We start from the raw sequence: 16,703 nt of genomic DNA on the forward strand, positions 1-16,703 counted from the left end.
GACGTACCTGGGACAATGGTGGCAACCCAAAAGCCCACAGTAGGGACAAGCACAGACAGACTCCTATGTGCCCACATTTCCTTTCTTCATTCCTAACCTCTGAAAAAAGTTCCTGCAGTTACTGGCATTTCCATACCTTACAGGACATTTATTTAAGTTTAATTTTATTTAATCCTTCACCAACCAGCACCGCAGCACTCCCCATCTTGCTGTGGCCCCTCCCACTCCACTCCTTTAAAACACGGGTCTCAAACTTCTACCTCCTATGAGCTGAATACTTACTTGCATACAGAGGTCTATCTCTTTAACTACACTGCTGTAAGAGAAAGTTTCTTTTTTGCTTTGCATGTACACAACTTATTACCTTTTTTGCCAGTTTCGTGAGGACCTATTGGACTGAGGTTCTTAACCTAAACCCTGCACTCCTTTGTGGAAGCTGCTGCTCAATGGAGAAGTTCTGAACTTAGATGACGTGCTGCTCCACGGAGCTATTCTTTTACTGTCATGCCAAATAGCGGATGCATCTAACTGTCATTCACAGTTGTAGAACAAAGGACCTCTTGCTGGTGTGTCAGACTTTCCTGCTTGGTACAGTACTTGCTGCTATCTCCCTGGTTTGTCAGCCTTCCACCAATGGCCCAATATCCTATAGCAAGTTTGGCATTGACTCCTAGTGCTGTAGTCAAGACCAGAGCACACAGAGACCAAGACCAAACTGAAGACAGAAGAAACTACTAGTTTGTGCCAATGAATTTATTTCAGTTTTTTTTTATTCAGATTTATTTAGGAAAATGACTACTGTTTCTTTTGCAGTACAATATACATGTGAATGTGTCAAAACAACTCATGGACGTCTGCATTTTGTACTCAGTTTAGTCTCAGTCTTGAAAGACAGTGTGTTCAGACAGCTACTGTTATGGTTCTGTCTGTTCCGCAATTCAATGCATTTCAAACACCTGACGACAAACAAACTGAAGTGTTGTTGTTTTCAATAAATAAATACAGCAAGTCACTCGGCAAACCCATTGTGGGACCAATTGTTCCTGGATGGTGTTACACTCCTACACAAAACAGACACCATATTACTGTCGACAATAAACAGTAGAACGTTTATTCAGTCCATTATCATGACATCCAGCTAAGAAAGCTGCGCAGTTATTATCAAAACACCAGCCACTTCAAGATGTTCTGGAAGTGTTATGGGTGTTTGATGGCCACCTCGCTTTTTCACCCAGACAGAGATGGCAAAGTGGTCTCATCGAGACGATTGCCCTTTGGGTTCAGATGTGCCATTGACCAAAGCAGAACTGAAGAGGTGGTCACTGTGAGGACTTGTCTTTGTGCTTTGGTGAGGCAAAAGTCTACATGATACCAGCTTTGTCACCTGAGAACTGACCATCTCTGTTAACCAGGGTTGAGCACATGCAGATGGCCCATACTAAGGAGTCAGAAAACAGCGAGACGCCCACCTGCGATCACAAAAGGCACAGTGAATTAACATTTTTGAATATGTCTGAAGCAAAACAGAGGTTAAAGTATATGTCAAGAGACCGCTGGTCTGAAAGCCTTCAGGGGGAGTTGAAGTGGAGAAAATAGCTTACATTGCAAATAACTGTCTTTGTTTGGAAATGCATAACGCTATAAAAAACACACGCAAATGTCGATTCATCTGGAAATGTCTCTCCCTGAGATTTCCCACTCTGTAGAGATGAAAAGCTGGACTACCTCAAACCTTCTACTGCAGGTTCATATGACTGAAAATCAATTCATTTGCATCCACAAACCCTCCTTCTTTTTCCAGATGTTCAACACTGACAATAACAAAAAGACAGAATCAGCCAGTAAGAGTGATGGAAAAGGGAAGAGAAGAGAAGAGAAGGGAAGGGAAGGGAAGAGAAGAGAAGAGAAGAGAAGAGAAGAGAAGAGAAGAGAAGAGAAGAGAAGAGAAGAGAAGAGAAGGGAAGGGAAGGGAAGGGAAGGGAAGGGAAGGGAAGGGAAGGGAAGGGAAGGGAAGGGAAGGGAAGGGAAGGGGAGGGAAGAGAAGAGAAGAGAAGAGAAGAGAAGAGTGCAGGCAGGGTGGAACAGGTGGAGATGACTGTCAGGGGTGATACATATCTGTGATACAAGAGTAGCCACTAGAGTGAAAGGGAGGTTTTATAGGACCATGACGTACAGAGGAAGCAGGGGTGAGCAGGGACACTTGTACGGACCTACAGGGGCTGGTGACAGAATCGCCTACATTCTAACATGTTAATGAAAGCTCAGTGTTGGTGGTGGCGCATTGAACCTTCATTTCTGGGGAAAAATGAGTTATTCCTTATATTGCAACACTTACAGAACGGAGATGAAACTGCTTCCATTGTTGAAAGACCAATCTAAGAAATGCTGAAACCCTCCATTGAGCTGTCGTCACAGAAAGCACGGCTGTCTCTCATAAAAGAGCAGGTAAGCGGTTCTCCTTCTTCGGTAACATATCGTGGACCTCTTTGCCTCACTGACATCAATGTCATCGTATGTGAGCCAGGTGTTGGATGCCACATCTCGGCCTGATTCCCGATGAGCACTGTCGCAGATGTAATGACCTAAGACGGGAAGACGGTCACTATCAGATGGGACCCAACAGCGATCACTCGTGGTAATGCAACAGATAGGATCGAGACACTCACCACACTCAGCTCTCATGCCCAAATGGCTGATGATGCTCACTAAATTGTATGTAATCTACAACAGAAGGAGTTTTAAGTTGAGGCACTCACACACACACACAGGGTCAAAGAAAGATACTGTAGTAGCTGTTAGTTCAGAGAGGTTTGCTGCAATGTTTTTAGGGAGCACTTAACTGTCAAGGGATAATAATGGCATTTCTAGTGAAGGAATACCATACATTCAAGGCAGAAGCTTCTATACTGTTTCAACATTTTCTGCTGTAGAAAACTACTGAAATAAACTATTTGTAATACGGGCACAACAAAAGAAATCCGTCTCAGAGAAGGCAGTGGAAATTTAAAAACTGGTATCTGTCTGAGGAAAAACTCAAACTGAAAAATATAATTAAAAACCATGCAGTTGATATCCATTCATCAGGCTTTTTCAAGCAATGTTTTATTGGCCTATGTTGCTTTTTAAAAAGGGACATTCATTCAGCATTTTTCAAGAAATTTGGTTTAATTTTCAGCTCTTCACCTGACTTCCTGCGCAGGTAAGGAGAGTGATAGTAAAATAGCGCGTATAAGTTTAGAATCAATTTCAGCTGATTTACCTGCTGGTTATTCGGCGCTTGTATTAACAGCTTTTTGGAAATGTTGATGGGGTAACAGAGCTTCTTTAGGTTGTGATACCTGTCACAACTGAAACGTTTCAGCATGAGGATCAGGACACTGTTGGAACAAAAGACACAATAGGTGAGCAGAACACTAACATTTACATGGCATTAAAATGCTCACGACTAGAGACATCACTTAGAAAGGGAAATAATGCGTTCCTCCTCGAAAACATGCCCACAACCTGCACTGACCTGCAACTGAAGTTGTAGTGAGTTTAAGTCAAGTTAAAGTTTACAAAATCTTCAACTTGCTTGAAAAGCTTTTTCAAATGGAAAGAGCAACAGAGACTGAAGCTCAAGCAACATTTCTTCTGAAAAACCCTGTGGATAAATCAAAACACAACTCTCCCCGTGAGACATGGACATACGCACAATAGTCAAAATCAGGACCAGAGTAGAGAACACAGAAGCTCTTCTCTTTGTTGTATTGAAAAATATGTGTACATTTTACAGGCGTAACGGCAACTTGCCATACGCCAGTGTTTCATGTAACACAATGAAATGTTCAACAATACACACAGACACACTCACATTGGTCAAATAATGCAGTTGTTGATGACATTTATGGTGCATTTAGCACTAGCTTGCCACTCACCAACACAACTCTGAGTATAAATGCTGCCAATACTGAGACAAGAGCAAGACATTGAAAATGTAGTGCTGTGACTGGTCTTGAGTTTACTACCACTCCAACCCACAAATGTGTGTTTTAGCTAACACTCATAAAAATACATCCAAACAATGTTAAATGTTCAAGTACCACAGTGGATTGTTTTTAAAATTCGATGAAAGCGACATGAATTTTGAAGGGGCTAACATTGGGGACATGGCGAGTCACAGGCTTAACAAATGCATATTTACAGAAGGGTTGCTATATAGCTTTCCTTCAACAGGAGTGAAGGACTCAAAATTTTAATTTTAATTTTAGTGTAATGCATGTCAGTGGTTCTTTTCAAGATACATGCAGTGCTCCAACTTGACCTCATCACACAAGAGACGGAAACATAACGTTGCTCTCACAGCTTTCTGCAGATTCTTGACCATCTGCATAAATATTTCGGTAAAAATGCCGGTTTATAATCTCTGCTTTCCTGAAAAGCCTGCTGAAGGGCAAAGCTCCAACATAGTCTTTGGCATCTTCATGCACAGGAGGTGGTGCTTTAAATCACAATTGAATTTTGTGTCAATTGCATGACAAGCTCCTCTAGTCATAATTCACATGACCTTGAGTTTGACACACAGGATGCTCCCAAAGAAACAACTAATGTCCTCATGCATTTTTGATGACTGTCTTCTGATGTCGGGAGTCACCACATGCCATGAACAGACCCAAAGGTGCGAGGGCCAGAGCTGGACTGAAGGAGGAGTTTTTTTTTTATGGCCAACAATGGTGTGTGTTGGAGCAAATTTCTCCAGACGCCGCTTGAAACATTTGCATGTCCCTAAACTACACATTACAACACATAGGAATGTGTACAAAACTTACTCTGGCAAAGTCTGGAAGGACCACATCTGTATTGACTCATCCCCACCACATTCACAGTTGTATTGGAGAGCGCCCCCCTAGATCCGTGAGGACACAATGACATGTGAGCCATAGAAGACTGGAGATCAACAAATGGACATACTTCGAGGTATTTTTTCAGAGCCTGTCTTACGGAGCTACGATGCACTGGATCAAGGGAGAGGGTGATGGCATCTTCTTGCACTGTAGACTGCCGGCCGCATCTGCAGAGCAATTATTTTTATCTGTTAAATATCACTTTCTTCAGTAGCTTGTTTCAGGTAGCGATTTCAGTGAAAAATACTCATGATGGTGTCTCATTCAGGATAAACACATTAGTAGCTGGACCAGAAGTGCAACTGCAGTAGCAAACCTTGCCTCACACTGCCATAGCTCCTCTACTCCTCTACCTTTCGTTACTGTCAAAACATCAAATCTTTTAGTCTTTCAGTTCAGGCTGATCCTGCAAGTCCAACTTGCTTCGCCATATCTTGACTTTGTCCCAATTCAGACTAGCAACGATTTATGGTTATTAGATGGTTGGACTGAAGTGCTTGGAAAACATCAGTAAACTGCAATGTGGTGGTCATATGGTTCCATACTGCTTGCAGATGCGTGTGCCCAACATCTTAAAGTCGATGTGCGACTCCACAGGACATGTGTACTGGTAGCCAAACTGCAGTGCTCCATCTTCCAGTTCTTTGGACAGCAGCTTCCATCTTTCCAGCAAGGTAGTGAGGAACTCATGGGCGTCCTGCTCACACACATTCAGAAACGCGTCAGCAGCGGTCCTTCAAGGAAACATTGAAGTTATGTTGTACAAAAAGCAAATACCTTTTGATCGTCATCATCAAACTCTGAGTTGAACTCAGCTATAGTGCTCTTAAACGCACACAGGATCGTTTCTTTGCCAGTCGTGTCGTTGCTAGAACGACTGTTCACCACTTTTAGGAAATCCCTAAAACAAGAGAAGATATTTAATAAAGTTCCCTTATTCATTTTTGAATCCTCATTTAGTTTTAGCCCTTACTGTCTAAGAATCACGTTTCTGGATTCAGAAAAAATAAATTCACATTAGTACTACTGTTATCAGTAGCGCCGTAGTACTCAAGACTAGTTTCAGTCTCGATACTGGACTCAAGACCATCATTTGAAGCCTTCAGCCTTGTCTTGATTTTTTTTTGTTTCTGTCAAACCACCACCTAAAGGCGCCCAGTACTGAACCTTGTTTACAAAAAGAAATCGAGTTCTGACTGTGAGTGTTCAGCTAGCTTGGCTTCTAATGCAACACTGAACAATTCAATACAATCTTCAGGGTTGGTTGGACACAAGCTACAGGTAACAAATATCTTCTGTTCAGTTTGGTCTCTGCCTTGGTTGTGACTCATGTCTCATGTTTCAAGGTGCTGGTCTGGTCTTGACTGAAGCACTCTACAGATCTGACGCTTGGTGTCAAGATTTCTGGGCCTGTGTGAAGTCAGGATTCTACTCTTGGTCACACTGTCACTGGAGTACAAGTCTGATATGGACATTTCTCTACCCAATGACTCAAAGACGCTGGTGCGGAGCGCCTTGTGAAAAGTTTAAAGTGGCTGTCCATGTAACAGCTAGAATGTCGTACGAAAATGTAATGTGTATGCACTTACATAGTAATAAAACACTGAACAACATTACCCGCTCATGAAGCAAATTTTGTGGTATGTTGTCACTTGAGAACTTCTTGTTGTCCTAACATTGCAAAATGCACGATTTAGCCCAGATATAAAGGTTACATGGGCAGCTGAAAACTGGTACATCCACATCCATGAATTCATACGTCCATAAGATTACTTATTTCAAAGTATTTCTTGTTAAGAGAAATTTGCATGTGCATCGCAACATGTGCAGAAGGATTTGTGCTGTGCTTTTGGACCACTGCGTTTAAGGGTTACCTGAAAAATTGTGATTTGGAGTAGGAAATGTTCTGGATGACTTGAACGAAGGGATGGAGATTCAAGAGGCTTTGCAGGACGGAGTTCATGTAGCACGTCTGCCCTAGATTTGGAAGACTTGAAGAACAAACGGGTCGTTTAAAATTATAAATAAAACATTATCAAGGTCATATGTGTCCTGGGTCTCTGGACTGACCCGAGGCAGTCTCGCTTCAAGCAGGAAAGGTTTGATGGCGCATCAGAATCCACAGAAACTTCCGACTTCAAGTTGGTGCTGCTATCACTTTTACTGCTCTCTTTATCGTTGCTGTTGTTTTCACTGGTGCTGTTGTCAGTGCTGCCATCAAGTCTAAAGATGGGGATGCTGCTGCCCGAGCTCCAACTCATGGAATCAGTTTCGCTCACTGTGTAGTTTGAATCATCCGACTCGCTCACATGCTCCTCTTTGGTTGCAGTGGGCCTCCTCTTGGACTTCTGAAGGATGGAACATGCTGCTTTTAGGACACAAAAAGACTTGTCATGGTTGCAAATCTAAACAGTGATTTCTTGGTATTTACTATGTATATCCAAGTTTGAGTGACAGAGGTGACCAGAGATTTCTCTTTTTTCCGGGGCTTCTCAGCACTAAAACGCAAAAGATGAAAGATATTAATACACTGGTGGATGTTGATGCTGCACATCAGAAACTCAGAAGAAAAGGTACGCTGTAATTATTCTAAACAGAAAGACATTAGTAAAATTATTCTTTTCTAATCTTTTAGCAATATTTGAAATGAATGCATCCACATTTTTTTTGGTAAATGCTAAGTTTAGCGCTGGTCATTGTTAGCTCTACTGTGATGGACTTGATAACTTGACATGTCCAAAGTCTATTTAGAGCAGCAGAGAGCTGCAACATAGTGAATACACGCCTTTTCTCCATGATCTAATATTGTTATATCGCACTTTAATGTAATATCTAGGGTGGTTCAAACCAGTCGGAACAAAAACCTGCACCCACTGTGGCCCCTCCGGATCAGTTTGAGACCCCCTGATCTATGATGTATTGTTGTATAAAAACAAAGACATTATAAAATAAAACATGTAGGCATTAGAGTAAAGGAATGCCATACCTAGTTTTTATGCTGGGAGTGAGTTCTATCACATTGTCTCTATCTTCCTGCATTAGGTGAGAGAAAAAATGTTGATTGGTGGATGGAAGGAAGAAAGAAAGATAAACAAATGTAATGTTTCCTTTTTAGTCATCTGTTTTCAAGCAAAAATGGGAGTTGGAAGTTAGGTAGTAGAAGAGTGAGACCTGCCATGATATATAATGGCGAGACAGTGACAAGACAAGGAGCAGTTGAGGAAAAGTGTGGAGACAAAGTTAGGGAGGCGGTACTGATCTGGACACATGGAGAGGGGAAGGAGGGAACATGTTGGATGAAGAATGTTGAGGATGGCAGCGCCAGGTGAAGGAAGAAGAGGAAGACAGCGTTGTGATGAAGGATGAGGATAGGTGTGACCAGGCAGGATGAGATGGGACAGGTGAATATGGAGGAAGCCGACGGCAACCCACGGTAAAAAGGTCAAAAGACAACAAAGGCACAAATCTTCAACTGGAGAGTAATATAATACCGTTTGGCCGAAGAAACAAAACAACAACTTTTTCCAGTAACTTTTTCGCCTTGTGTTTCTCTCCAGGACTGTGGCATTGATAGGGATTTGAGAGACACGATTGTGATCCTCGTTCTCTTCGTCTGTCAGCTCATCCTCAGTGCTGCTGGTGAGAATGCAGGAGTTACGCAATAACAATGTAACAAGACGAAATCAAACATTAGTCGGCATCAAAAGCGTCCTAAGAGGTCGGTTTGCTTAAACAAGACGTGCTTTTCACATAGAGAATTTCCGACTCAACACGTTACAAAAATAATAAACAAAATGTTGAGGAAATTAGAAAGTCCCCAGCCAGCCATCTACAACAGGGTTTGACGCCTAGCGCTTACTGGGTTCTTACCTGTTGTCATTGTCTTCAGATTCTCCCTCATCCTCTTCAACTAGATTCAACAGTCTCTGTTGAGTCAAGACACATTTTATGCGAGCGCTTCAATAGTTTAGAACTGGAGAACATACCATCATCCTGCACCTTATAAGGACATCAGTCAGCTTCTCCTCATTGAGCCTAGAACACCATGAGATACTGCATTAATAGAATTGTCCATTATGAAATCACAACATTGTTAAACAAACATCTACAGTTGTCTTGAGAAACGTGAACACAGTGTTCATGTTTCTTTTTTCTTTTCCTTTTTATAAACTCCTCAGTTGACACCACCTCCCTCCTCACGCTGACCACATTCCTCTTGATGTTCATGTTGATCCCATCCTTGACTCACACTGACTCACATGGGTTTGAGTTTGAGTCTGTGGCTTATGTTTCCTTCATGTCAACAGATATTCACTGGTGCGGCATACTGTAGAATACTGTGTATTATTAAGTGCAAAAGACTCAGAAAAAATTTTTCAAAGAAAAAAAAAATCTGATTTCTGAAGGGAGAGTGGCTCAGTTCTCCTCAGCAGGAACGGTGCTGTATTCAGAAAGGTGCATCTGTTTTTTTTTGGTCCCAAAATAGAATAGTGGTAAATAGTGGCGAGTAACCACGGATGAATGTGGGGAAAAAAAACCTTCACACTACTACTGTACTAAGGGTGAAACAGTGTTGAATCCGTTAGTCATGCTAAGGATAAAAAAACCTTCTTAACCATGTCTGAGTGTAAAAGACATCACTCAATTCTTCATCTATCGTATCAGTTCGTTTCCATATAGTTACTGCAAAATGCATTCATTATTAATCATTGTGAGCTGTGCTTGGCGAAATTCAGGAACCAACACACACCTGCGATTTACTAAACAGCATGTACTGCACTTGCAACCCTTGCTCCACAGCTTATTCCTCATTAGAAGCAGCCCATCCTCTCTCCCATGGTGTAATATATTGACAGTTGGAAAGCGGACTTTAGCGTCCTATACTGCAGTGTTTTTCAACCTACTTCTAGCTGCGGCACACTTCGTTCATTGAAGTGCATCAAAGCCCAATTGTGCTTCGTCTTGGTCAAAATCCCTTTTAGTTTGTGAAAATCTTTAGCTACTGACACTCAGCTATTTCGGCATGTTATTTACAGAAACAAATAGCAGAAAATGTAATGCCTCAAGAAAGGCGTGGATAAGATGTCAAATATGATTTATCTATTTATTTTCAATAAAGGAATATCAGAATCTCACATGTAATTTGGTCAGTGTTCATCCTGAAGGAAAAAAAAACCCTGACAATTCTGGCCGAAGAATAATTATTCTTTCTCTCCTCACAATTTGGAGCTTTTAGCCAACTCTCATCCAACAAAGCAAACTTTGTCATTTTTTGCTTATCATTTCGCACGGCACACCTGACAAACTGCTATACTGACACCAAGTGAAGCGTAGTAAGTTGGCTCCCAGGCATGTTAATGGAGAAAAAAACTAAAATTCCAGGATGGTGTGGATGGTGTGGATCCTGATAAGACGTAAGTTGCTATTTATAACCCCTTATGTGGCCCTCGTAAGCTTTCTCACTCTGTGCATTGTCTGTTCCGCGTTTTCCCTGTGCTTTTACTTTGTTAACCTCTGTAGTTTCCGTTTCCTGGATGACTCTCCACGTCTTCCGTCTCCACGGAATCCCCAATGACGTCGTCTCAGACAGAGGACCCCGGTTTTCCTCACAAGTCTGGCGCGCCTTCCTAAAGGCCTTGGGAGCATCACCCAGGCTCTCTTCCGGTCATCACCCTCAAACCAACGGTCAAACCGACAGGACCAACCAAGATCTTGAATCCTTCCTTCGATGTATCTCCTCTCAAGATTCCTCCTCCTTGTCCTCTCATCTCCATTGGGTTGAATACGCCCATAACACTCTCATCTCTTCTGCCTCCCTTTATGGTCGCATATGGCTGTCAACTGCCTCTCTTTCCCTCCCAGGAAGCTGAGACCACAGTTCCTTCCGTCGACCACCACTTGCAACGCTGCCGAGAGACCTGGTCCCGTGCCCGAACAGCACTGCCCCACACCGCAGACCGCAATAAGAAGCTGGCAGATCGAAGCCGAATCCCTGCACCTCCGTACCAACCAGGCGACAAGGTTTGGCTCTCCACCTGAGATCTGCAACTCCCTGGTGAGTCTCGTAAGCTTTCCTCACGTTACATCGGCCCTTTCAAAGTGGACAGGACCATCAAGCCAAATTTCGGACCCAGTAGTGATTGCTGGCTTACAAAAGGCCCTAGGCATTCAGGGCTCGAGGATCGCTACTCTTGAAAGAGCAACGTAGAGTGTCCTGGAACAGCTGCAGAGTATCTCTTCCGCCCTCCAACGCCGGAGGTTTATTCGGGTAAGCCAGGAAATGGAAACTACAGAGATTAACAAAATAAAAGCACAGGGAAAACGCGGAACTGACAATACACAGTGTGCGCGCAGAGTACGACACTGACAGACACTCTCTTCCTTACTCATGGTGTCAAGATATGCCACGGAAGGCAGAACAGGTTTGCATGAATTTAGACTTTTGTGTGGTTGGTCCACTCAGTATTTTCCCCTTAGTCTTCATCAAGCATGCGCTCAGTTGTCAAGTTTCAGCAGTTTACTTCACTTTGACACGCTGGATTTAAGTGAAAATCAGAAATCAGGGCCGGGAGGAAACCAGTCATGTAAAACTTCAATCAAAACTGGCCTTTTGTGAACCTTTTAGTCATATTTAAATTTGTTTAAAATATAAAATATATTTGGTTTAAAATCCATTTTTCACCCTGAATGCAACCAATTCATTAAATGCTCTAATAGGAAAATACATTTTCATCACATGTGGAACGTACAATGCCTTGTAAACACGGTTCAGTTTGCCAAAAGTCTGCCAAAAGTTCTGGCAGTTCTTCTCGCTGCCCTAGTAATGGTCGCTCGCTGCCCTACGACCTTTATTAAGACTGAAAACTGACTCCAAAACAATAGAACAGTCTCCTCTGTGCTCTTTAGTTATGCTGTGCATATTGGTGGGGGAGAGGGATGCCAGTGCCACTGTCCAGTACCAAGTTATAGCCCACGCCCAAACAACACGATGACCCGATCACACCGCACTAAATTACTAGGTTGGCCTACATATGCTAATGTGAAAGGGGCTTTGGTCTCACTGCAAGAGAAGAAGTTGGTCAGTGGATGCTTCAGAGGAATGTCTGACAAAAGGGGACCTTTGATTTAGGATGGGTTGTACAGTGGAAAAAAAATCACACATGATTTTGGATTGGTATCAAAGTTATCGAAGTTCAAAGAGTCTAGCGGAATGTATTCAGTGTTTTACCCATGTGATGAAAGGACCTGAGCCACATCCTTCTCAGTAGATCCCAGGACTTGAATATGCTGCTCCTCATTGCGTCTCCTGAGGATTTAAAAATGTCAATGCTGTTGGATGAATGAAACTATATAATGTTTTATTACAATGACATCATAAAGCGACAAGTAGCACATACGTTTCCATATCAATGGATTAAAGATGAAATGTTTTGTGTCTTTGAAATTGAAAATAAAATCTTGCATAAAAGGAAACGGCGGTCAGAAGTGGGGTCTTGATCATTCTGATGCTTGCTGCTTACTATCAACCCTTGTTGTTGACGCTTGTTCATTCAGACCATGAACGAATGAATGTCAATCTATAAAGAGGTGTGTCTTTTACAAACATACTCACGCCTGCTGATGTTGTGATCAAAGTCACTCACAAGTGAAGACAGGAATTTCGTCCACTCACTTTATCAGAACAAACCTGGAACTCTGAAGAGTCCGTCGATAACAACATCTTGACCTCAACAGACACTGCGAAGAACCCTCTTGAGTCATTTTCCGATATGACCAGCAAATCTGCAGACACATCTCCAGATGCTTCTTTATCAGCTCCAAACAGTCAAGGCACATAAATCTTGTAAAACATTCCAACAATAATCCTCCCAATGTTAGTTGTTCAAAAATAGGCAAGTCATGGAGTATAGAGCAGAGAAGAAAAATTGTCCAAGTTGATCAAGAAACATATTAAGTATTTCATGTCTTATTATTGTGACTTATTTTTAGTTGCTTAAGTCATCAGTCCTTATGTTATGTTATGTCTGTATATTCTCCGTGAATTAGCTCCAGAAAATGTAATTTTCTAGAGAAAACAGGATCACGCAAACAGCCCGGCTCGGCACTTACAAAGTCAGAGCGGCCCATTATTGGGCGGCGTAGCTTGGGAGGTGGAGGGACTTAAGTTTGGGATGTGGCAGGGTGGGGAGCATTCAATTTCCTCCAACTTATGTGAAGTGAGGGACCCCCTGCTGTGGCTGTGAATAGACTGTTGCATACCTTGGTGACGGGCGCTTGTGCGGTAGCCTACAGAAGAAGAAAGCAAGAGAATCAAAAAGGAAGGGGAGGCGGCAGACAGGGAGAGGGAGAAGTGGAAGAAGGGCATACTTGAACTTGACTAATGTACTCTGTAGTTCAATTTCCAGTGTATGAGAAGGTTGCTGTGGAAATGTGATCCATGGGCACTGGGTATACAGCACAAGCTGTTGCTCATTTTTATCCAAATGTATGCCCTGCTCTTCACTCTCTCGGAATTTAAATCCTATTGACCAAATTAAAATCGGCTCATTTGGACAGCAGGTGGCGGTAGCAGTCTGAAACTCACCTGCGCAACGAATGAGAGTAACTGCACTGCTCTCTAGCGAGAGCATAAGGCTCCGCCCCTTCCCTCAGTCCATGGGGCCGAAGATCCGAAAAAAAAAAAGAATGATCAAAGTTATTTTCTGGTTCAGTTTGCCTTGCACTGGATTTCACATATGCTGTATCTCAATTTAAATAATCAATAATGTTTCGTCTACGGTTGACAAGTCATTTACCTGTGATGTAATTTGCTTGTGAAAACGTGTCACTACAAATCAAACGTCGCATGTGTGACATTACACTAGAATGCAACTGCTCCGGCGCTAATGCGGATGCTAAAGGTACTAAACTATCAGCAGTAGAAGCTAACAAACACTTACCGTGACCCTCTAGAGCTTGTCCCGCCTGCTGCCTCTCACTTGACCGACTGTCGAGCGTGACAAACATTGTAGTTCACTACCAGTGATGCCAGTAACGCGTTACTTTGTAACGCATTACTCTTATATCATAACCTTTTTCGGTAACAAGTAATCTAACACGTTTCTATTTCAAACAAAGTAATCATATTAAAGGTACTAGTACTAACTAATTACTAATAGTAAGTCATGCTTACTATTGTTGCCATTGTCGGGAAGTGAAATATTACCATTCGCTTTCTACCACTGTGTCTTCGGGCATGTTGTCATGTGCGGCTACACTGCAGTAAATAACAGGTTTGATCAGGGAGATGCACGTTTCTAGCTGAAAATACAGCCCCTACTTTGAATGAGTGTCTGCTATAGATGACAGTATTAACACCGCAGGGTCCAGCAACGTGCAGAAATCACCGGTTAAATAGAGCGAAATAAAGTAGCCTCGCAAATAAGTGGAAAATGCACACTCAAAAAACTATGTACCAGTTTTTTAAAATCCGCTTGATAGGTCAAGTTAAATGACACTTATGATAGATTTTTAGACTTTTATAGATTTTTTTTCTTTGGGAAGAAACGGTACTGATGTGTTGTACAGATGCATTTTCTCTTGAAAGCCAGAAATAAAATGATCCTCCGGCGAGACAGAGCATAGAGGCGAGTAACAGCAGCCACTCAAGTGCAACTGCTGCCTCCAGTGTGTCACTGTCTCCAACAGGAGACGTGACACACTCACTAAACTTTTGACTTGTATATTTTTAATAATAATCAAAAATAATGATATATTCCCTACATTTTATTCTATCAATAGTAATGTATCACTTTGTTTTGTTTTTCGTACTTCTTACTTTTTGTGTATCGTTTTCGCTCCAATGGGTTAGAGTGTGCAAAGTCAAACATTGACTGCACATTCTAGACATAGACTGTGCCAAAAAAAAAAGACCCAAACATGGAAAAACACTGGAGCCCCAAGAACTCCAACCTCATTGACATAAAAGATATTGGTGAGGCGATGAGAGCTGTAGTCAGCTGCCAAATGTAACTTGACTAGTAACTTGTAATCTAACTTAGTTCTTTTTAAATTCGAGTAATCGAGTAATGGCAACACTGTGCACTACTACATATCACACAAAACCTCGCCGGTGGAAAAGCAGCACTCTCAGGGCATTAGAATGTGTCTTTCAAATTCACAGACATTATATGTGAGATCTATGGCATATTTCAAGACGGATCAGAAAATAATTGTTTATCTCTCCATTGAATCCCGTTCAGTTTTTTGTAGATGGGCATGACTTAAGCTCACGAAAGAGAGTGATGAATCCTTCCAAAGATTTGTGGATGCAGATATGAATTTGGAACCTCACAGAATTGATTCATATGTTCTTTGTGCCACTATCAGGGATTTCTGACCATTTGATTGAAATCCAGTTGTACATTTTTTTGGTTGTTTGCTAACAAAAGGTTGAACACACAACCTCCTTATCTTGTTTAAATTCAATAGACACACAGTAACAGAATAAAAAAAAGACCTACTGTATCTTCTTCAACCTCTTACAGCCATATTCTTGTATGTGGAGGCAACTCAATTTATCAGGCCACGTTATATACTGTGATTGTTGTGAGGGGACGTCATGCCAAAAGAAAGGAGGTTAGGAAGAAAAAATGTGTTGACAGTGATTCTATGTGTCGTTATGAAATTTCTTCATGACAAAAATGTAGCAAACATTGTTGGCTTCGCATGTCAATATAAGATTCTAGCTATGTCTTACACATCTCACTATCTATCCCAATGTGTTTAAAGGAACAGGGAATAAATAGTCAAATGAAAAGAAGGGAAAATGAAACAAACAAGGTAGTCATATGTGAGTTGCATTCATCATCAAAACAGAACATAAACATTTCTATGTGTTCAGTTTTATATTTTTACTCTGACTCCAAGAGGGCCACACAAATGCAGTGAGTCTTGTCTTTACGTCTAAATAATGTGGACTTATACTGCTGTAGATGGTAGTGACTGCACAGAACTGCTAAATAATAAATACTAAGAAGCCCACTTGCAGTTGTTGTGACGTGTCTCCCACTGTAAATCTGCCACATAAACCTGCTGATATCAGGTGATAGGAATCCAGTAATTTAAACATGAGCTCGGTCGCTATCTTTATTTACAGATTGAGCAAGCATCATAAACAACCAATGTTTCCATCATGTTGATGATGGCTTCCACCTGGAGGAATCAAATCATGGCGAACGTTTGCAAAACTACACGAGGAAGCGGACTCGTGCATGTGTACATTAATGGTGTGAACGCAGCTTGAGATTCAGTGCAGAACTGATTTGTATGCCGTTTCCCAGCCCCTATACCGTCCGAGCATAAAGCAGCTCCTGTACAGTCGCACACTTTCACTTCCACTAAATCCTTCCTTCAGACAATGCTGCTACGCTTCGCTAACGTATTGTTCTGCCTGTGGGAACCAACTTCCTATATTAAGAAGGTGAGGAGGGAAAGCAGACGTCTACTGGTTCTCCCACTTTCCATACACATAATAGGCTGCTTAGCGCCATGAAAGACAGTGGGAGAAAGATGCACACTCTTCACACTTCAGTGGTTCCCCCTTCCTTCTCTCGTCTCCTCTTTTTATTCTCAACCCTCTACCTTTTCCCTTCCCCTCCAGAACACACACTTTTCTTCTGAGAGGATTCTTTGTGGGATGGGACAAGGGAGAGGGCACGATCAAAGCAGGCCGCCCGCCACACACAGCATTTCTCGGCTACTTCTTCACACACACAAACTTGCGCGCTCGCGCACAGTAGCAAAAAGCTCCCATTGTTTTCATGTGAAGAAAGAACATAC

The 16,703-nt window shown here is 42.0% G+C and overlaps 1 protein-coding gene across 1 annotated transcript; it reads right to left on the reverse strand.

The window, feature by feature from the left end:
- Positions 1-747: 747 nt before the first annotated feature.
- On the reverse strand, positions 748-12,189 carry LOC128763924 (ubiquitin carboxyl-terminal hydrolase 37-like). The gene is made up of 16 exons (XM_053873200.1): positions 12,112-12,189; positions 8,870-8,918; positions 8,754-8,809; positions 8,375-8,519; positions 7,870-7,916; positions 7,315-7,381; positions 6,954-7,231; positions 6,758-6,874; positions 5,661-5,784; positions 5,429-5,580; positions 4,951-5,050; positions 4,809-4,885; positions 3,260-3,377; positions 2,667-2,721; positions 2,336-2,582; positions 748-1,469 (listed from the first exon to the last, which is right to left on the reverse strand). The coding sequence occupies exons 2-15, from the start codon at positions 8,873-8,875 to the stop codon at positions 2,410-2,412; spliced, it is 1,515 nt and encodes a 504-aa protein (XP_053729175.1). The 5' UTR covers positions 8,876-8,918; positions 12,112-12,189; the 3' UTR covers positions 748-1,469; positions 2,336-2,409.
- Between the last annotated feature and the right edge of the window lie 4,514 nt (positions 12,190-16,703).

Source organism: Synchiropus splendidus, chromosome 8 (assembly GCF_027744825.2).
Source record: "Synchiropus splendidus isolate RoL2022-P1 chromosome 8, RoL_Sspl_1.0, whole genome shotgun sequence".
Taxonomy (NCBI): Eukaryota; Metazoa; Chordata; class Actinopteri; order Syngnathiformes; family Callionymidae; genus Synchiropus; species Synchiropus splendidus.

What these genes read in the sequence shown, in the direction of transcription:
- LOC128763924 (XM_053873200.1), bottom strand. An exon ending in TCCAAATCACAATTTTTCAG is followed by an intron (nt 5,785 to 6,757) that starts GTAACCCTTAAA and finishes CTCTTGTTTTAG; the next exon opens with GGATTTCCTAAAAGTGGTGA. An exon ending in CTCTGAAAAAATACCTCGAA is followed by an intron (nt 4,886 to 4,950) that starts GTATGTCCATTT and finishes TCACGGATCTAG; the next exon opens with GGGGGCGCTCTCCAATACAA.